Source organism: Lissotriton vulgaris, chromosome 6 (assembly GCF_964263255.1).
Source record: "Lissotriton vulgaris chromosome 6, aLisVul1.2, whole genome shotgun sequence".
NCBI classification, from domain to species: domain Eukaryota; kingdom Metazoa; phylum Chordata; class Amphibia; order Caudata; family Salamandridae; genus Lissotriton; species Lissotriton vulgaris.
This window is the reverse complement of record NC_141694.1, coordinates 831,994,640-832,017,508: the sequence shown is the minus strand read 5'-3', so window position 1 is coordinate 832,017,508 and position 22,869 is coordinate 831,994,640. Positions and strand designations below refer to the sequence as shown.

Below are 22,869 nucleotides of genomic sequence, written 5' to 3'. Positions count from 1 at the left end.
AGGACATGGAGTCTGTGGGGGATTCCCCAACCCGGCTGTTCAATGCAGCCTGGCTGGAGAAACCTAAGTGCGCATGTGTGTTTGGCAGGCCTGAGAGTGCACATAGCACTCCATCTCCCATGCCCAGCCCCACCCCTCCCTGTACAAGCTGGGAAAGAGACAGCAAATTAAAAAAATAATGATGCTAGAACATTGTTTTATTTTTCATTTGCTGGCTCTGAGCCAGGCAGTGGGACGACTCTCCTCCGTCATTGCATAGGAGCCGCTGCTGAGAATCAGGGGGCATATTACCAAGGGGGTCGATAGGCAATTATCGCCAATTTAGTGGCTGTTTTCGGCCGCTAAGCGGCGATAATTCTATCACTCTATTAGCAAGCTGTCGCTAACTGATGTTAGCGACAGCTTTTAGGCGAAAGCGAGCGATTTGGGGCCTGCTTTGCATGTCAGCGATATTTATCGCTAATGACATGCAAAGTGGGCGTACCCAACCTGTTAGCGACTGAAAGCAGTCGCTAACGTCGCTATCGCCTATTAGCAAGGCAGGCGTAGCGATGGAAATATTCCCGCTATCGCCAAAAACTAACGCCTGCTCAGACCAGTTCTTAGCCATGTTATCCAATGGGAGGTGGATAACATGGCTAAGAGCATTTTGTCGCTAATGCGTGAATATCGCTGTGTTCTCAGCGATATTCATGCATTTCGCCGCTATCGCTGGATATTTTAGCACAATGGAGAAAAACGTTGCTAATAGCATGTTGTCTCCGCTAACATATCCAGCGATGGGCAGCGATAAAAAAATTGACGCTAAGCCTATTTAGCGATAAATATCGCTACTAGTTAGTAATATGCCCCCAGGTTAGGTGCCATTCCACTCACAACTTATACTGGCAAGTGGAAGGGCCCCACTGAAGTAATCAAATCCAGTCAAGGATTTAATAAAGTGGAAAAATCTGGCTAACATCTCTTGTTTTTCTGCCCAAAGTAAACGCTGGATTGTGCCCCTTTGTCGAACGATGGAAGCCCATCCATCCTGGGTCAAGCTGAGAATTTGTCGGTCGGATACTCTGGCTTACATTGTATTTTCAATTGCAAAATATCTTGAATGTGTCTAGACAGTTAGATCCAAGACCCTTTCTTTTGTCTCTTCCTGGTTATATTTTGTCTGTATCCCAGTTATGTTTTTTTGGCAATTGTTATGTATAAATGAATTTAACAATGCATTTTATTACACTTGCATCAATGATATTCTACTTTATTGATTGGGACCAGAAGGATACAAATCCCCTTTTCTGCTGAAGCGTAAACTCTTTTTTTACTTAATCTTTATTATTGATGAGCTAGCCTACAACTTGTAAAAAATAAGTAGTCTTGAACTATGTGCAATATGTAATTTTTATGGTAAGCCTTCTGTTGTCTTCACCCAAATGCATTCACTCAAGCACCTTACCATTTTTGTTTTACATGTGAATTTTAATTAATTGTAATATGTTGTTTGACATAAACTATTTGATGTGTTGTAATTCGCACAACGTTGTAAATGTTATGTTGAGTAACCTGCTTATAAGTTCTTTGACCAAAATAAAGTGTTTGAAAGTCAAAAAGTAAGTAAGCAAACTTCTAATGCATTAATTAGGCCAGGAAGATCTGTTTGAGAATCCGAGGAGGGCTCCCGTGTGAGCAGTATGTCTGCTTTTGAGCCTGCTATGTTTAGGAGCAATAGACGTCAGAGTGAGGGAGGAAAAGGAAGGGCTGCCCTGTGTTCTAATTGGCGGCCAAGTACTGTATGTCTAAGACGTAACTGTGAATACAGCTATGACAAATTTGTATTACTATGTCAAGATGACATGCTTTTATTTACTTTGTTTAAATGGAAGCAATATTTTGGAAAACAATCTGTGAATAAAGGAACAAAAGAATGATTGCAACTTTTAACATATGGTGGAATGTTTTTCTTTATATCAACCAAATGTGTTACAAGTGCCCTACTTTTCACATAATTTCGGTGTGCACATAATTCATCAGCTATTGCAGCATCAGGTCATGGATGTGGAAAGCAAGGGGACTATGATAATTCGCCTCTTTCGAATTATCACTTGCTGCTTCAGTAGATAGATTCCTATGCACAAATGAGTTGTATAGCATAGCACATCTGCCTATAATCTTAGAATATTGTTGTAAATAAGTTAGGTAGGCAGCACGACACGTCTTCAGGTAATTAAGATATATTTATTAAGTTAGACAAGATAAGACAGCAGAGCAGTAAAACCTCACAGCTGACCAGACCAACTGCCAAGGCTGGAATCCTCAACACACCAGATAGAACACACATAGATACTATGGGAGATAGAGAAGGTAGGAACACTAAGAAAGGACTACAGACACCAAGTAGCCATATTGAACCAAGTAAGAATATACAACAAATATGTTGTAAGGTCATACTCTAGAGCACCTCTGCATCTATGGAGGCATATAGATCTGGCTTTAGGAAGTCAAAATGTTCTTTCTATAATGCTATTTGCTTTTTTTCCAAGGCAACAATGTATCTCTTTTGTCTAGGAGTTGTAGGCTTGGAGTCTTAATACTAGGCCTTAATAAATACGCACTGTTAGTTGAAAAATAACACAGCTGGTTACTGTTTATACTGTATTAAAGTTAATCACCTAAGTATAAATGTGAATATTAATTACCTTACACCCAGCTGTCTCCAAATTCTTCTCCTGATAGCCACTCATACAGGCCAAAGTATCTAAATATGTAGGAGTCATGAGTGCTCCCAGGGTATCATGCAAGTAGGCCTATGATCAGACGTTTTGCATCACATACTACTTGACATTTAAAGAATGTTGGCTCTTACGAATATAATATCTACATCTCTGTGTCAGAGGGTTGGCAAATTACGATATATATATATATATGCCATCCACACAACCAAGCACTTGTGGAAAATGTGCTACTACATGAAATACGATGTTGGTACTTTCCAACTCTCCCGGACTACTCGAAAAAGAAATATTGGAATGTATTCTAAACAACATTCCAACAATAAAATGATGAAAACCCCTGCATGCTGTACTTTGCGAAATTCCACTTGCTACAGCCGCAGTGTGTTGGTAGATACCAGAAGCTAGCATGTGTAAACTAATCAAAACTGAATATCTGTGTGTAGATATTGCTATACTGCATTGGGTAGGCCTGCTTAATCCAGAGCGCAGCTCCTTTATAAAAAAAACTCAAGATAACCTTTTGGGTAAACCTGTATCTGTCATAAACCTTCTCATCAGTTTATTCAAAGTCACACTCTCCCTGAATATCCTTTCTCCCCTCTTTCTCCTGTGTTGAGCTCCCGGAAAAGTGCCGGAATTGTGAAACATTGCAAAGTATTTTGGGATCTCTTTTATACCTTGCACCTCCTGGTTACTACCTATTGCAAATTCATAGAATTTTGCATGTGCAAAACGCTTGTTTTGACCAAATTCCCTATTTGCGAATGTTTTGTACATTGAAATGCGAACTCACAATTTGGAATTCTCATTTAGCGATTTGGTAGTTCCAACCGCTAACATAAGAAGTCGCAATTCTTCCTTTGAGGGTTGTAATTTTAAGAAGCACTAATTTGGAGAGTCTTTATACATCACAAACATCCTATTTAATGGTTTGTGACCAGTTTGCTAGTGATTACTGACTCATCAATCATTCAGGCTCTGTGATCCAAGATAAAACCTATGACGCAATCAAACACATTGTCTGTATCCATTTCTACTCCATTGAGGTCGGCCTCAAATCTCATGTAAGTCCTGGTCTATCACAACGAGTTAACTGCACTTGACATTTAATGCTTCATGAAACTATTTTTAATGCAATCGTTTACAGGGCTCAAAAAATCCATTCGCCCGCTTGAATTTGCGGGCCACATTTAATTAGGGCGAGCTATTTTTCGGTCCTACTAGCCCTTTCTGGCGAGTAGGAAAATAACCTGACTTTTGACCTCTGTCTCCGAAAGCAGAGGAAATGTGACAAGAGAGCACGATTTAGAGGCATCTTTATTGCTCACAAAGTAAATGAGCAATTGAAATGCCTTTAAATCTTGTTAACTTGTCACATTTACTTGCTTTAACAGCCAGAGTTAAAGTGCATTTCAGTTAGGTCGAGTAGATTTTGTAGGTTACTAGACTAGGTCTAGTACAAATTTTTTTTTAAATCGAGCCCTGGTTTAAAATTCAAATCTCTGGTTCCCCTTACTGGATTTTGGTAATGTCATTTATCATTTGTGTGTTATTTTGTTTATTAAAAAAATCTTTTTTTTCGTCCATTAAATTGTGATTTTTATTATGTTCTGTTTTAACTGTATTGCTGTTTTGATACTGCATAAACACTTTACACATTGCCTCTTAGCCTATCTTCTCTGTTCCAAAGCTACCAGGGGTTTGAGCTCAAATTAATTTATGGACTTTAGTGGTATACTCTGACTGGGACTGTGTTTATTACTTAAGGTGGGTAGTTACCACCCTTAACCAAGAACACAATTTCTTACAATGATAGAGACACAGCAGGCCTAGTCTTATGAGATTTTTGAGCTGTGCTAGACATAGTGGTCTACTCTGTACCGCTAACAAGACTCAAAGAGATTGATGTCTTTGGGAGAGTTTTAGTCTGGTTTTCATGCTTTATTCAAGTCCATTCTCAAACAGTTACTGTTCCCCCATTTTATTCCAATAATCTTTTAGAATAATGGAGTGTTCCCCAGGTCCTCTTTATCAACCAAGATTTTTAACAGTTCTAATTGACACTTAGCCCAGATCATCAGGTCTTTTGGATGTTACCCATTCCAACACTTAACTAATACTCTGGCTGGATCTGCTTGCACCGTTGTATTTCTATCTAGGACCCTAATTCGATATTCCCGATTCATGCCCTTATGTGGTTATAACTAATAATATCCTTAGAAAGGCATAAGAATCATATTCATATTCAGTATTAGCCCATGCAGTCCAGAACACAGCACGGCTACTCCCATAGACTCCTAGAAAGCACAACGCGTTATTTAAACAAACCAAGCCTCCAGCAGCCCGGGAAAACCCCCTGCTTTTGTTTTGATTTGCACAAGAACTCCTAGAGTCCAGAAAGAACTGTTAGTTCTTGGTGACTTCTTATGTCCAACCTTACGTCAAACCCGGCACCTTTCAGGTATAAATATACCAACGTCGCCTTAAGCAAAGACACAGTGGTTGGGAGCAGAGCGGCGTTCTACTTGCCCGGGAGCCCAGCTGGTATGAGAGCCGACGGAGACCGCCCCTCCCCTTGACGCACTGAGAGAGATGCTGTCTTTTTCTCAAGCCGAGAAAATCCAGCTCCGGTGTTTCCAAGTCACCCTCGCGGGTTGCTGGGAGATCGAGTCCTGAGAAGCGAGATACAAGACCTCCTTCATTCTATAACCAAGGTACGATTGTCCAGACTGCAACAGAGATCGCAGTTGTGAACCGTACCAGACTATTGCCAGGACACCTTTATTAGAAAGCATCAGGTGATCTATAACGCTGAAATCCAACCGGAGATATGAGTCCCCATAATTATTAAGACAAAATTAACTTAAAAATATAGACCACCGGCGCTCGGCTGACGCCAGAACTGTTATAAAAAGATTTGCGAGTCTTTATCGGCACATACGCAATTGGCATGCTACATTCTGATCAGGGTCCTGTGTTTAGCTCTCGAGCTTACAAAGAGGCCATGAACAGCATGGGCATCGCATTGCAGTACTCTTCTCCCTTCCATCCTGAGGGAAATGCGGTAGTGGAAAGAAAAAACCGTGACATAAAGCAATCTATAACGGCGAGGGTATTAGGTTCGGGTGATGGGTGGGTCAAACATTTAATAAGTGTCCAACGTAGTCTTAATAACATGGCAAGAAATTCTCTAGGAGGTATCAGTCCGTACGAACTATTGTTTGGTACTAGAATGATAATCCAGGATCTGGATCGTCAGACTTCAGTGGTAGAAGAAAAAACCTTTGATATCCAAGATCGTTTGGCTGTTTTACAGGACTTGAATGAAACAAGAAAGAGTCTAAGTAACATAAAGTTTAAGCCAACAACCACTGAAGAACCACCTGTCCCAGCAAGATCTGTCTGGATTCCGAAGATTGGGGATCTGGTCAGAAATAAGATTGTGGTGAAGAAGGAATTTGGGCCTTCTTACAGAAAAGCAGTACCTGTCTTAGCTGTCAGCGGAACAAGATCAGTAGTACTACCGCCACTTGCTGGTAAAAAGGAAAACAGAATTGTTTCCATCGATCTGGTGAAACCACAAACATGTGGCCGATAATAAACAGCAGGCCCAGTGACTACCAAGAAATAGCAGACAACCAAACTTTGCTACAATCCAAGAGGTTCAAACTGAGAGACTAATCACATTCGATAAACCTGCAGTAAATAACAAGGGACTATGCAACAAAGCCATGGAACTTGTGCCTCTTGAAACCCAAATCGCAACAATTCATAATGATACACCAATCTATAACGATGTGGCATCAGAATGTACAAATGTAACAAAAGAAATTGCAAAGATCAATGGAAATCCAGAAGCAATCCCACCAATTGACAGAACAGCATCTGGCTATTTTATCAACTTTGATGACTTTTCCGATGATCCAAGTGAACATGGAGACAAGCCAGCAACAAAAACTATCAAAGAAAAAAGGACCGAGCTTTTACACCAACTAAAAGAAACATATCTGATTTCACCATGGATTGAATTTTGGACTGTGTTAGGTGTACTTTTTCTCCTGCTTTGGCTCATCATGGTTTTATGCTTGGGTAGATTCATTGATGGAAAATATAGTACAATAGACACAGCAAGTCAGAACATTAACTTGGTCTTAAAGTCTCACAGATCCTCTCACATCGAGAAAAAAGAACTATCATCAGTGAACATCACAGCCAATCCAATACCTGGTGGTATAGCATGGGACAGAACTGACTATGATATTTATGGCCCGATTGAGCTCTTGACGTATCCACACCAGTTTAAGGTTTCCTTAAGTGACTTTGTGATACCCAGTTCTTTTTCTGATGATTGGGACTTTGAAAATATTAATAATATGATGTCAGATTTACTAATGTCAGCTAAATTCACAGAACATGATTATTTACAGGGCTCATCAAATTATGAAGAATTATACTGTTACAATCACTATGGTCATCACTATTTGCATAAATATGCACAACCTAGAAATGTTTTTACTTATAATCAATGTGAACATTGTCCAACTCCACCAAAAGGAAGTTCGAAGAAATTCTATGAGAAATGTCCATACTTCTCAGGGTTTAACAATAGTGATCCAGAAACATTTTATTTTAAAATGTTAAATAAGACAGGAATGAAAATATTGACAAATACTAAATTGATTTATTCTGAAAAATTTTATGACAAAAATGTCTACATTTGGTTTTGAGTTCTGGAAAAACAACATTGAAACAAAAACCATCTGGGGTACAAAAGATTGGCAGGTACAACGTCTAGAATCATTATTCAGAGCCTGCATCATCCCAGAACAAATTATATTCTTGAATGATACCATTCAACAAACTACTTGTCTTGGCCTGGCTAAGATAAAAGACTTAAACAAACCGTCTATTCCAAAGCCCATACCTGATAGCAATAGCACTACAGATGTGGAAATAGACGTATCCCATATTTTTCACCAAAACAGAACACATCCTGATTGGAAAAAATGGTTGATCTGGCCCACAGACACAAACAACTGTCAAGATAGATTCCTGAACAAAAAACAGGGGTTAAAAAGGACCAGGCCAGACCCAAGATACTCCATCCAGGGATAGTTACAACATACAGTGTAGGGAAATTATGCCTTGAGTGGCTACAGAAATCCACACTGGCTGAAATTAAGCAACACTTGACTTTACTTAAAGAAGGTGCTGACTTTAGAGATTTCATAATGGGACCTCACAAACAGCGTCAAAAACGTTTCATAGCGGCCGGTATATACGCTGCATACAATGAAGCTTGGAAAGTAATGCAAATTGAGACAGCAGAAAAAAATACGAGAAATTGATCGTATAAATTTGGAAAAATCACTTTCTGTTGTGGACAATGGGTTAACGACTCTGTCTTCCAGAATATATTCACTGGACAGTATTGTGTCATCTGCCTTTGATATAATAGAGCAAGACTTACTAATGTTACAACATGGTCAGTCCCAATTGCGTTCTATTGTACAGCTTGGCTGGACGTTGCAAAACCTACGTTCAGGCTACGTGCTATGGCGTCTAATCAACGTAACGTCATTATTTTCTATCTTTAACCTTACTGATAAACAAATCAGTTTGGCACAAAAAGGAGCAGAATATACGATTCTGAGCATTGAAAAACTTGAGAGATTACCATTGACAATGTCAGAGAGACCTGTCATTGAATGGATAATACACGGAACAATTACAATTCTGATAACAACTTACCAGTTTAAAAATTGCCAACAATATATACCAGCAGGCCAGTATGAAAGGTTGGGTAAAGGATACATCAAATCAACCTGGGATTTACCTTACACACACAAATGTTATAGTGAAGGCAAAAAGGAGGTATTCCTTAGTGGCAATAATTGTAAAAAATCACTAGGCGGTACACTTCTGTGTCAAGGTATTAACTTGCATGGAGCTTGCGAAGGGTCTTCAAATAACCTTTCTTGTCACCTGCAAGGCACTCCTGCAAAACAGATAGAGCCATTCTTCAGACAACTTTCAAACCAAAGTTACGTTTTAATAAATGAACACAGCTGTTGTGGAATGGTGCCAGGAGAATGTTATCTCGTTACTGTTACTTCCAGGGTCGTTTGCTGTATGCAAGTATTGTATCCAAACAGCAATCCAGACATGGAGGCGGCAATATGGCCTCATGTGAATATCTCTTCTATTCGAATTGATACTTTAAGCAGAATGAAGTCTTTTCTTTTACAGGCTACTGTGCCTCTGACGTCGTCCAAAGAAACGTATGATCTGCAAGTTGCAAGGACGGCATCAGAAATACATTCCCTTTTATCAACAAATTGCCCCGTGCATTTCGAAGAAATGTTAAGTCAAATCTTAAACATGTCTGATACCAGTGGCATCGCACATGTATTTAAGACAGGTTTTTCGGGACTGTTAGCACCCTTTGAAACAGTTCTGGGCATCTTCCCGAATTTTGTCCATTCTGTCTTTGGCGGCCTACCTTTAATCTTGGGACTCGTGGCAGGAATTTTATTTTTGTTCCTTCTGCTCCGATATGGCAAGCCAATCCACAGACAAGACTCCAGCAACGATGGAAGAAACGATCCTAGCAATACGATACCGAGACTGTATCACTAAGGTCCTCGGATTGGCCCGGCTAAGAGATCTGAGTACAACCTGGTTTCTTTCAATCAGACCTATCTGGCAAGATTGCATCTTACCTGTGCTTCGATGTCTGCTATGCGGAGAAGAATGCGTGTTGGACGTTTGTCTTACACTACCATCAGCAGTACCAATGGATATCAACGCTTTGCTTTGTCCTGTAACGACTCATGCAACGTGTTGTCCCCAGTGGCTACCTATTCTGATGACAGCATTCGTTGAGACTTCACCATTACGAGTAGGTGGCGGTGAAGTACGAGAGGAAAGCAGCACCAAACAGGTACAACCTTCTGTGAGCATTGCTGATCCAAACATCGATGATAGCAATCACGCTCCAAACTGCACAGTTACAGCATTTTCGAACTTGGTCGAACTTTCACCTGATATTGTAGACCAATTTTTTGCGAGTCTGTCTGATATGATGTTCTCTCCTAACAACGAGAATAACATTTAAAAACAATGATCACACAGCATACTCTGAACTCTGAATTCGGCCTTCAGTTTTGTTAAACAATGCTACTAAAAACATTTGGGACTATTTTTTTTTCTCCTTTCCCCTGAAAGCGAAATTACTTTTCTTTCTCTTCAAAAATATTTACCATTTTTCTGGCACATGTTACTCTGCTTAAAGTAGAACTATTCTTAGAGAACAGAGCTTCTATTTTTAGAGACGTTATAGACAATATTTACCTCAGCCTCTAGCACATGTACAATATCGTATAAATATGTGATGAAGTGGTCTCGACCTTCTTTTCTGTAAACAGAGCCATTTCATGTGTAATTTTCGCAATTCATTCAGCTGATATATATATGCATTAACTGAATGATAACCCTGCTTGAAAAGCGTACAGTACCAATACTCATTTTCGTGTATAAACCATACACCATTTCAAATGCGATTATGTATTTTGGGGTGGGTTGGAAAACACACACACATCGTTATATGTTTATATTGCTTATTATTTAGTAATGATGGACATTAATACGTGGAGTGGGTGTTGTATTTCTATCTAGGACCCTAATTCGATATTCCCGATTCATGCCCTTATGTGGTTATAACTAATAATATCCTTATAAAGGCATAAGAATCATATCCATATTCAGTAATAGCCCATGCAGTCCAAAACACAGCACGGCTACTCCCATAGACTCCTAGAAAGCACAACACGTTATTTAAACAAACCAAGCCTCCAGCAGCCCGGGAAAACCCCCTGCTTTTGTTTTGATTTGCACAAGAACTCCTAGAGTCCAGAAAGAACTGTTAGTTCTTGGTGACTTCTTATGTCCAACCTTACGTCAAACCCGGCACCTTTCAGGTATAAATATACCAACGTCGCCTTAAGCAAAGACACAGTGGTTGGGAGCAGAGCGACGTTCTTCTTGCCTGGGAGCCCAGCTGTTATGAGAGCCGACGGAGACCGCCCCTCCCCTTGACGCACTGAGAGAGACGCTGCCTTTTTCTCAAGCCGAGAAAATCCAGCTCCGGTGTTTCCAAGTCACCCTCGCGGGTTGCTGGGAGATCGAGTCCTGAGAAGCGAGATACAAGACCTCCTTCATTCTATAACCAAGGTACGGAGCTGATTAAAACCTTAGAGAGAATTCTTGATTCCGATACTTGGCAAAAACTTAACTTAACTTAAAAACTGCCACTTACTTACTCCTTCCCACGTATTAGGCTTAGGTCAGGTACACTGGGGTAGGCGTATCTTAGAAGCACCAGTTGAGTTTGTTAGTCAATGTTTTTATGTATGTATATATTTTATCCATTTTAAAGTATCATATGGCTAAGAAACAATATCAATGCTTTTACAGTAACATTTCATAATACTACTTTTACTGTACGCACTTTACTTTATTATAAGTATTGCAATTGTGGCAATTCATTTCTCTTGCATGAGAAAGAAGACTGCTCAATAAAACAACACCTTTTTATTGAAAATACGCCTGTCTCTCTATTTCTCTGCAATCTGGTGGAACTAAGCATGCACGACTGACTGAGTGAAATAGCTGTCGATTGTTTCACACCACTCTAGAGATACACTCTTTATTCTGGGGGAGCAAAGTTGTCATGTTTATGCGGATGTCAGAAGCTAATCCCTACTTGTCTAAATCAGGATGATTAACCCTTTCCTGAACATTTGAGAAAGTTTCTAGTGACCTCTGAGCTAGCTGGCAAAACGAATTAAGTCTAACATAGTCAGTGGAGACCTTGATGACCTCAGTCCTACGTCTACACTGCTGTTTATGTTATACCAATGTGCAGAGCCTATTGGGAATATAGGAACTACACTACAGCACCTAGGTCTATTGCTAACCCCTCCAACTGTTTGGTTGGTTTCAAGCAATGTATGAGTAAACATTTCTGAAACTGAACTCCATTAAACAGGGCTAATGTGAGTAGGCAAAAAACAGTGTTGGCATAGCACACTCTGGCCACCCTCATTAAAGACCCCACGTTCAATTGACAGTAGTTGACAGTAGTTGACCTTTTTCAGTTTTTTTTTTAAAGATGCCCTATCTTTAAAGTCTAGATTAATGCAGCTTCCTCTGCCACCTAAAGGATAACATTATTTGTATCTTTCCCCGAGAACGACTTTGCTGAGGTGGTGAAACAATACTTTTGTTCACACATATAGGCTATTGCTTGGATTATCAAAACTGCAACACATTCAAAACCAAGCCTTATGAAAGACTGCATTTTTAAGGAAACTCATTCACAGGTCAGATATACACAGAGGTTTGCAGTGGTTTCCCCTTCATCACAGAGCCTGTTTAAAATAACTATACATCTTGTACAAAATGTTTTCAGACTTTAATACTCGTTCAACTTGTGTTCTTGTCTTTTACTTCAAGTACCACAAATACATTGAGGCTGAACAAGTAATCACTTACTTGGCTTCCTAGGTCCCTAAATGTAGAACGATCTTCCAATTCAAATACATTCTGTTTAAAATCAATTGACCTTCAAAAAGGTACTTAAAATATTAGTATTTTGCACAAATCACTCAGAGCTTTGCAGTGGTTTTCCCTTCATCACAGGGACTTTTTAAAATACCAATAATTATTATACAAAACGTTTTAGAGACTTTAGCACTCTGGATTGCAGGAGAATTTCACTCTCCACATGTCACTATGGTCTTTAAAATTGTTTTCTCTTCATTTACTTCAAATACCACAAATGCATTGAGGCCGACCAAGTTATCACTTACTTGGCTTTCTGGGTCCCTAAATGTGTAAGGATCTTCCAATTCAAATGCATTCTGTTTAAGATCACTGTCCCTCACCAGCACATCTTGTCTGGTGGTGATGGACAGAAAATAGTCAAACAGGCTGTCCTCTCTAATTGAGTGGATGGTGTGATGGCTTTACTTCAACGGTCTGTACTCCATCAAGCTCCCAGAGGTAGATTTCCTTTGACAGAGCTAATGGAGACTTCATTAACAGAAAGTGAACTGTCCTCCTGACCCTAAATACCATGTCTGCAAATAGGGTAGTCTGTCTTGACTGCAAAGGTATACTCTGTCCTCCAAACATTAAATCGCCCCCTTAATTTCTAAATCGTAGTACAATTGCTAATATTTCGTAATCGAGTACAATTGCTAATATTTGGAACGTTAGATTGACAAAATATTAATTTCCTCTCGTTTATATTGTTATTCATGTAAGCGTTTGGGATGCCAAGCAATAAAGAAAGACTCCTATGCCTAAGTTTTGAGAAATATTCTTTGTGCAAGAGTGTTCAAATGAGTAAAATGTCAGCAGGTAAATCTTCTATGAAAATTTGCCTAGTGGAAAAATGAAACGTGAGATTAGAAAGAATTCTACTTTCGCAAATGGTATTTGGGAGCTTACAATTTCTCCCCACAGATGGGTATTTGTTACACCTAATTTGAAGTAAAGTGAGTTAAAAAAGAATTGGTAATGTGTGTTATTGTACCCTTTTTTAGTGTTTTTAAGAGCATTAATCATTATGTACTTTACATAGATGTGGGATCCAAATTGTTTTCAGATTTAAATGACGAAACATGTAAATGTATTTCTTGATTAGTTGTACTTTGTATTCCGCTGACCATAACATATTTTCACTGTCTCTTGATACAAGGAGGTGATGTTTCACAATTGTCATCATCTAGTGAGGAAAGTTCCTTGGTTTAAAGATGCAAATATTATAACCGCCATTATAAGTGAACTAAAGTTTGAAGTTTTCCATAAGGATGATATCATTTTTCGCAACGGATCTATTGGAAGAAAGATGTACCTAATTGATGCAGGTGTGATTGCACTTGATGATTTTTCTACACAGATAACAATAACAAAAGGTGACTATTTCGGAGGTAAGTGAGTGTTTTTTGGCATTTTTATCAGCTAGATTTACACTAAACGTAGCAATTTCTGTGTTTTATCATTATATTTCCATCAAGGTTTTACCTTTCTTTAACAACTTGCGACTGATCCAGAAATTGTATTTTGTTCTGCAATTATAATGTAGCAATTTACTGAAAAGGGTAGGAGAGCTATTAAATTGCTTCATGCTTCTTTGTTTATGTTTTGCCACTTAATGACTTTTTTAAAAAAATATATGAAACTGAAAATACTAGGACGTCTACGCATTTGGAACTAGTTTTTGAAAAATTATAGTTTAAATGAACATTATGTATCCCCCAAACCTTATCACATTGAGTACTGTGAGGTGTGATAATTCTATGGGACATGCAACATTTTTATTACACAAGCAAAGTCAACATGAAGAAAACTTTACATTTGCAAGAATTAAGCAACATTTCTGAGGAAGCACTTCTCTGCGTTGTACATCCCTAGTTTATTCCATTCAGACAAAGATAGCATTACCTCCTTGTCCACCTTCCTTTTCCCATTTGCTACTGAATGAGTAATGGTTTTATACCGCATAAATTGTTTCCTACCCAAGCAACACTCTTTAAATACTATTCCTACATGGTTGTTCCTGTTCTTCAGATACCCTATCCTAGAGATAGAAAGAAGCTAGCGCCATCACTTCCTGCTTTTCTTTTCTGTCGGTTCAGATGTTGCTAAGCATTTTCATGCACCATTTAACACCTTTCTTTTTTAGAAGTATTTTGAGTGCAGGATCTTGCTTTTCCAGGACCTATTATTGATTTACAACATATGATGCCACATACCTGTTTCAGTGACCATGCCTAACAGTTCAGAGGGTTTGTTTGTCCACACACACTCTAAAATCTGCTAAAGATATGTCATGCTGTTACATACGTCTGTAAAGGTTGTCCTTTCTTGGATAATTTGAGGCATCTGATTGGCAATTGCCAGAAACTATTATCACAGCGCATTGTTTTATTCCCTGGAAATAGGATAAAAAGATCAACTGTTATGGCGGGAGAAACAAAGGCCTGCTGAAAACCTAGAACAAGCATTCCTTCTATCTTTCTTTTATTCATTCTTTGTTTTCTTTCCTTTCCTTCCTCAAAGGCAAGAGTCTGGCAGCTTATAGCAGAATAATTGGATTTTTTAGGTCTGTCTAAGCCGAGGCTTTTTGATTGTACTAAAATTATGTGTATGACATAGTTACTTGTAGGGGTTTTCAGCCATACTTTATTTATCTGTGGTTGTGTCATCCATATTATTCTCCAACCCACTCAAGCATACATCAAAGGGCAATGTGTCAGCCCACCTCAATCATTGGCAGACTTCAGTTTGAGTTACGGCATGCTACCCATTCACAATGAGTACATCCATAAAAAAGTAGTTACCTTCAATTCCAGGGAGTGAAGGGTAAAGTGATTTTTAGACCCAAAAACATTTCTGCCTTTAGTCAATGTTTTTTTTAGATTAAGGATCACCTGACAGCTTCCTGAACAATTTGTCCAAGAAGAAAACTAGCCTTTACCATGTTTAATTTCCAGCCCGTATTTTGTTTCTTAATTTATTTCCTACTTTTCTTCCTCCTTTAATTCTTTCCTTTGCCCTTCATTCTTTGTTTTTTCTTTAGTTGGTTCTTACTTATGTTTTTTCTCTTTTGCCATCTTTCTTTACTTTAGTGAAATTCTTCTACATTGAGGAACACCTGGCAGCTTTCTGAACAATTTGCCCAAGAAGAAAATGAACCTTTATCATCTTTAATTTCCATCCCTTCTTACATTATTTCATTTATTTCCTACTTTCCTTCCTCCTTTCTTTCTTTCTTTCCTTATTCCGTATTTCTTTCTTCATTTAAATGCTGCTTTCATACTTTCTTTCACTCTTGCCTTCTTGCTTTTGTTCTTTCCTTTTTTATCAAATTTCTTTCTTTTTCCTTCATTTATTTGTTCTCTATTTTCTTCTTTCATTCCTATTCCTTTCTTTCCTTACTTTTTTTCTTTCTTTCTGTAATTCTTTCTGTCTCTTACCTTCTTTCTTTATTTCCTTATTTCTATCTGTCTTTCTTAGTTTTGCTCTTTTTTCTTTCTTCCCTTCTCTGTTTCCTTCTTTCTTCCTTCATTCTTTCTTTCTTTCTCTCTCTCTTTCTTTTCTTCTTTCTTTTGACCTTTTTCCTTCTTTCCATCATTGTCTTACCTCCGGTATTTCTTGCTTTCCTTCTTTCTTGCTTCCTTTCCTTTCCTTTCCGGTCAGGGAGTAGCATGGTATAGTGTGTTTTTGAGACCTAAAACCATTTTTGCATTTAGTCAAAGTTTTTTTTTTGTTAGATTAAGGAACATCGAGCAGCTTCTTGAACAATTTGCCTAAGAAGAAAATTAGCCTTTATCACATTAAATTTGCAGCCCTTGTTAGTTTTTTTTATTTATTTCCTACTTTTCTCCCTCCTTTCTTTCCTTCATTCTTTCTTTGCTTCTTTTTTAGTTGCTTCCTTCTTACTTCCTTTCTCTCTTGCCATCTTTCCATTCTTCTTTTCGTTTGATTTCTTTCTTTCTTTCTTACTTTCTTTCTTTCTTTCTTTCTCTTTCTTTCTTTCGTTCTTTCTTTCTTCTCTTCTTTCCTACTTGCCTTCCATTTGCTTTTTTCATTTCTTTTGTCTTTCTTTCCATATGTCTTTCTGCCTCTTTCTTCTTTTTGGCAAACCGAAACAAGAATTGGAAAAAGACTGCCGGGCAACACCAAATGTATTAGCTTTGCCAAAACTTGTTTAGACATGTTTCACAGCCGCACAGGCTGCAGTGCAACATGTCTTAAAGTAAAAAAGAAATTGCTAAGAGGTGACCTGCGTTGACGGGATGGTACGCAGGCGCGCAACACCCATTGGACTCACCGGGCTTCAGCCCCCCCCCGTCGTGTTTGGCAGCCCGGGATGAGACAGATCCCGGGCACACACAGAGCCGCACCCGAACGTTTCACAGGTCTTTAAAAGACCATTTGAATGTTAATTAGGCCTTGCAGTTGTTTCACCCCCTTCTAAGAGCCCCTGCAGCTCCACTCTGCCTACTGATTAAAGGTTCAGCCCCCCCGAAATTTTTTGCTTAGCCCCCCCCCCGAAATTCGGCTCTAGTTGCGCCTCTGATTGTACGTGTTGTACAGCAGCCCACACTGCTGTGCAATGTGTATGAAAACAATGCAGGGTGCACAGAGGAGGCTCCGGCCAATTCGAAATAAGGAAACAAGAGTGACATCAGAAACAAACAACGATTAGTAATGGTACGTAACGGACAAGCTCTAAGCCCCGTTTAAGCTTTTTTAGGTCGAGCCTGGCAGTGTGCATGCGCTGCTGCAAGGCATGTTATATTTACTAAAATGGCTTTGATTCGGCCTGCTGCTTCCCAAAGGTTGATTCTAGCATTGCTCTTCTTTGCTGGCTTCTGATTGGTTTATGCACTTGACACATTACTTCCAGTTGTAACAAAGGAGTACCGTTCAACTACAGATGAATTCCTCTTAATTAGTGCCCATTTGCATTGATAAGGTAATATTTCTTCTACCCCCTCCCTTTCCCCTGCCCTAGGGCTTTATTCTCATTCTCGCTGTTGGTCGCTTCATGACCGCCGTGCTTTCTCACACAGCATGACGGTCGCTTGTTCTATATTGGGACAAACACTTCCCATTAGTGCTCATGGTCTGTTTTCATATTTAGTGCTCCTTATTATGCAGCTGCCCACCACACGGTACCTGCTTAATTTTTTTCTATTCCGGACCTTGCGTTTGCAGACACACAGGTCCCGCGGTCCACATATATATGCACATGAGCAGTGAGGTCTTTTTCTCCTTGTCTTGGTCTTGCACATGTACAATATGATCCTCCTTTCAGTAACTCGACTTGTGTACGACAAGGTCAGCTTTTAAGTTTTTTGCCATATTATCCTGAGCTGAGGTCACGTGATGCCTCTCTCTTTCGAGCTTCTTTTTGGCCATTCAAGTCAGGCCGGCATGGAGACAACACTTCTTACAATGACCCTCAGCCTATACGCAGGCAAGATTTGCTGCCACCATAGAGGAGATAAGGTGGCCCGTATTAGCAACCATATGAGCAGCACATATGGTTAACTCTGGTTACTACGTTTCCACATATGACTCTCTGAAGCCAACTATCCATACAATTACACATGCAATATGACTACTCCTATGATGTGGTATTGCCATTCGGACCCACTTAGACTTTCAGACATGTCTGCAACAATATGATGAAGCGCTAAGAAGTTTCGGCTCTATATATCATTATAGATTAATAACATACATACGAAATAGCATATTAGCATTACTCTTGTAGCTTTGGTTATGCGGCTAGTTTCAATTATAATCATATCTCAGATTTAGAACACCCAGCAAGCACTGCTTCAAGAAATCAAGCTTAAAACACATAATCTTTGCTGACATCCCTCTAACGTTTAGCAATGGAACCATGAGTTTCCAAGAAATAGGAATGTGTGCCAAAACATGACGGAAACTTGGCACCTCGAAATGCACACACATATAAACAATAGCACCTTCAAAACATCCACGTGGACGATGTCTGTCATTCACCTTAGTTTGTGACAACATCAAAATTCTTTTAAACATCTGTGTACGTTTTTGAGAGCTTTTGAGACAGCACGTTTGCTGTGACTGGCGTACTGTGCACCCACGGCTTCCAGGCGCTTTATATTGAATCATTTTATCAGAGCATTATGAAGTGATGAGATAGAGATTTTAAGCAGTGGAGCTCACGGTGGTGACAGTAATAGTGAGAAAAGCAGCTTTGGGAAGTGTTTCTTTGATGTTGGGTAATCATTGGTGATTGGCACACACTTATCTTTTCCACATTACATGTGCAGGGCCAAAAAAACTGTCTAACTGAAAGCCGTTTAAACGCTCTAACAATGCGAGTGGCTGAGCTTTTATTATCGGTACAATTAGCACAGACTAATTAAAACTGCTCCTGATTGCAATTTGCAAGCCTGGTTTAATGTAATGGCATGGGTTGTCTACTTTAGTGGTAAAGATCTATTAACATCCTTAAGGGCAAATGGGCTCCTGAACATGTTATAACAAGCTGTCATGTGGGTTTCAGATTGTCTGAGGAATGCATTTGATGTCACACGAGCCTTCCCAGTGTTTATTATAATAATTTATAATGCTGCCCGTGAAGAAGAAGCGCGGGGCAGAGGTGATGTCGCAGGAGAGGGCATGTCTGGGGCAGAGGACAAGTGTAACAGACTCTTAGATTCACCCTTTCACTCTCGCTCTTCCTCAGTCTCTCTACACAACACACAATTCCACGCTGCATACATCCACTACACACAATACACTTTCACATCCCATAATAACATGCCATACAATTCACCTATACACAATCCCGCCGCACATCATTCCATTAAATGCTACATAGTTGCAAGTCAGTAAAATAAAATCCAAATAATTCAACCCCCCTGCATGCCACAAAATTCCACTTCACTTAATGACACTCTGCTACGCAATTCCACTCCACTTCAAACCATATAGTTACACTCCACACAACACAATTCAACTTTAGATAATTCTGCACCACACAACATAAGTACACTCTATATAATACCAATTGGTGCCACATAATTACACACCACATAATTGCACTCTAATCAATGCATCAATACACCCCACAAAATTGCACTATATGCGACATACCAGCAATCCACATACACTCCGCACCATAATAGATAATTCCAATAAGCATAATTTCAGGCACACGCCACACAGTTCTATACCACTCAATTCAGCTCCACACATTTCCAATACTCACCACATAATTACACACCAAACCACATATATCAACTACACAAGCAAAATTCCACAACTCACCACATGTTTCCAATCCACAACACAATTTTCCACATCATGCCATAAAATGTAACAGCACACCAAATATTTCAACTCCACAACATGCCAATACACAACACACAATATCATTCCACATAATTAACTCCATAACTCACAACCCCACTCTAAATAATACCATTACACTTAATACCTTTAAATTACTATCCACGGTAGGCGTGGCCAAGATGGCGACCTGAACAGTCGCAAGTCCGCGTGGCTCCCTGCCCTGATCCCTCTACAGCACCTTTAAACATAGCATTTTGCCCCCGATCCGGCAGCATCAGAGGGACCCTGCTGCCCACTGCCCCCACGGGTGCTCCGGTCCTCGCTGCGAGCCCAGCGGCGCCACTCACGGCCTTGGAAGTGGACGGCGGCCCCGGCCCGGGGGAGAGTCCGGCCGGGAGGACGAGAAGGGCGGGCAGCACCTAAATCGAGGCCCTGGTCTGGGCCTAGACGGGCCAGCTGAGGAAACGCTGGGCGGCCGTGGCCGGGCACAGAGGGCGCCACGGGCCTCCCTACGGCCTCCCGCAGCAGCGGACCGGCGGAGGAGCGGTCATTGGTGTGCGGAGCTCCCGGCAGCTGGCTGCCGAGCGCCGGGAGCGCAAAAATCGAGGGCCCGGTCGGGGCCTGTGTGGAGCTGCGCCAAACTCGAGGTCCCGGTCTGGGCCTACACGGACCGGCGGGCTGAGCGCTGAGAGGAGGGGACCCGACCAGTGGCCGCCGCATGTCCTCCCCCATCCTCCGGCACCAACTGGCACCCGGTGGAGCTGCTCTCGGCGTGCCTACCCCCCGGCGGCCTGCTGCTATAACGCCAGGGGCGCGTAAACTGAGGGCCCGGACGGGGCCTTCCCAGCAGAGGACCGGCGGACCACGAGAACGGTGGGCCCGCGGACGGCGGACGCCTGAATCCGGGGTGCCTGGCGGGGAGAGTGGACCCCCGCGTGGCCCAAACATCACAGGCGGTGAGAGGTGAGGCGAGCTGGGAGCGCTTGGGCCGTGGGTCTGCCGGTCCGGCAGGTGAAACATCGGGAACTGCGACAGGGGAGATTTGGTCCCCCAGAGACACCGAGCCCAGGTGGTGGACCTTCCAGTGCGCAGTGCATGTGTGGGCCGGGACGGGCTGACCTGGTTGGGACCTGGCCCCAGCACCCCTGCAGCGGAGACCGAGTCCTTAGCGGTGGGCAGCCCCCTGACACCGGAGACACACCTGAGAGTGCGGGGATACGGTGCGAAGGCGCAACTGGGCTCCCTGCATAGACTGGGAAGGGGCGCCACACCCTGAGGACACTAGCCTGCGACACCTCAGAACTCCCGAGGGGCCGACAGCACCGACCCACCATAAGCCTATCTCCGATTTCCCATCCAGACCTTAGCGGACGGCCCGTGCTGGGCGGGCTCCAGCCGGCGCCTGGTGGATAGCCTGCCGGGGCAGGGGGCGAGGGCCCAGGCCAGTAGCGGAATTGAGAGGCCGAGGGCGAACAGCGGCGACACTCCAGAGGGGCTCCAGTGGCTGCCGGAGAGCGAGGGCCGAGGTGACGGGCCAGGACGAGGTGGATGGACCCGCTGTGAATATCCGACAGGACGAGGGGACACGGACAAGGGTCAGATAGACGGACCTCGAGACTGACAACGGCCACTCCCGCACCCGCGACAAGGACGGCCAGACCCTGGTGGACCCCCCCTCGCGGTGGAGAGGCCGAGTTAGGAAGCAGAGGCTGCGGAAGTGGACCACAGCGAGAGGCACCGCGATGGCGAATGCTAACCACCGGGGAGGCCGCTCCATCACTGATCTCCTGGTGAAGCAGCCGTCTAAAGGAGACAAATCCCAAGCGGCATCACCGTCATCCTCACTTGCCACTACCAAAGGTGAAACCCGTGAATAAGCCCCTGTCACGAGGTCCTTCCTGGAATCCCTGTTCGGCTCCCTGCGGGAAGACTTTCAGACCCTCAAACAGGAGCTGGTGAGTGAACAGAGGGAGCTGTGCAGAGACTTGGATGGGCTTGGGGAGAGAGTGGCAACAATGGAGGATTCCAACCATGTCCGTTGTGAGGAGCTAGTACATCTCCAACAAGAAGTCCTGCGACTCCGGGATCAGCAAATGGACCTCCAAGCTCACAATGAGGACTTAGAAAACCGCTCTCGGTGGAATAACATACGGGTCCGAGGTGTCCCATCGAAAGCGGAGGGGAACAGCGTGACCACGTACCTCCAAGATCTGTTCCGAGAGGTCCTCAAGGAACCCGCAGACTTCCCCATTCGCATAGATCGGGCGCACCGAGTGGGCCTGACGCGTCGAGCTCCGGCCCCTCCTCCTGACATACTGGCTTTCCTCCCGGATTTTCCACTCAAGGAGAGGATTCTCAGAGAAGCACGCCAGTCCCAACCTCTCCGGTTTAGAGACGCGTCAGTGGAACTCTTCCAAGATCTTTCCGTGATAACGCTCCAGAAAAGGAGGGAGTTCAAAGTTGTCACCACGTTCTTGAGAGACAAAGGGGTACCCTACTCTTGGGGACACCCGTTTAGACTTATCTTTTGGTGAGACGGGGCTCTCCACCAACTGCGCTCCCTCCACGACACCTGCAAGCTGCTGGGGCTAGAGGTACCAGATCAGGAACATAGCGATGATGCAAACACGGAGTCGTCGCAGGAGAATCACTCGCAGAACCGACGTGATCGCTGGCAGAAGGTCCGCAGACGGCGACGGCCCAAGTCAAGTGCCCGTCCGGACCAAACAACGATTGCCAAGGAGCATGCTGCAGCCGTGCAGGAGGTGGCGAAGGACACCTCGGGGCCCTCTTAGACCAACCGCAGAGGGGGCATGCATAGATTCCCGCGACAATGAAGGGGGTGGGGTGGGGGTCACAATGGTTGCCAATGCCATATCCCCAGTCTACTTTTGACTCCACAGGTTCTAGTCCAATTTGACTTTGGTTATCCTGCGGGTCTACACTATCTTTGGCAGACCTGGGACTATGACTTTCTCTTGGGTTTCGTTGGTGGGGGGTGGGGGGGAGGGGAGAGGGGGTGGGGGGGAGGGGAGAGGGGGTGGGGTTGGGGGAGAGGTTGGATGGCACAGTTGGGGTTGCTGGGGGAGGCTCATTTTTGGGGTGAGGGGTTGGGGTTGGGTGGGGGGGAGGGTCCTCCTTGTCCACTAGAGCTGAGAAGAATTGTTTTTCCCCTTTTTACTTCTTTACTGTGGCATAGACACTGCACACGCACGGCGCGCCT

General features: G+C 42.4%; 1 protein-coding gene across 1 annotated transcript in view; it reads left to right on the top strand.

Moving 5' to 3' along the window:
* The window catches only part of LOC147708069 (potassium/sodium hyperpolarization-activated cyclic nucleotide-gated channel 1-like), a 1,702,968-nt gene that overhangs the window by 1,657,786 nt on the left and 22,313 nt on the right, over positions 1-22,869 (top strand). The window contains exon 10 of the mRNA XM_086925297.1: positions 13,489-13,720. Within this exon, the coding sequence (XP_086781423.1) occupies positions 13,489-13,720 (232 nt within the window). The remainder of the gene's footprint in view (positions 1-13,488; positions 13,721-22,869) is intronic.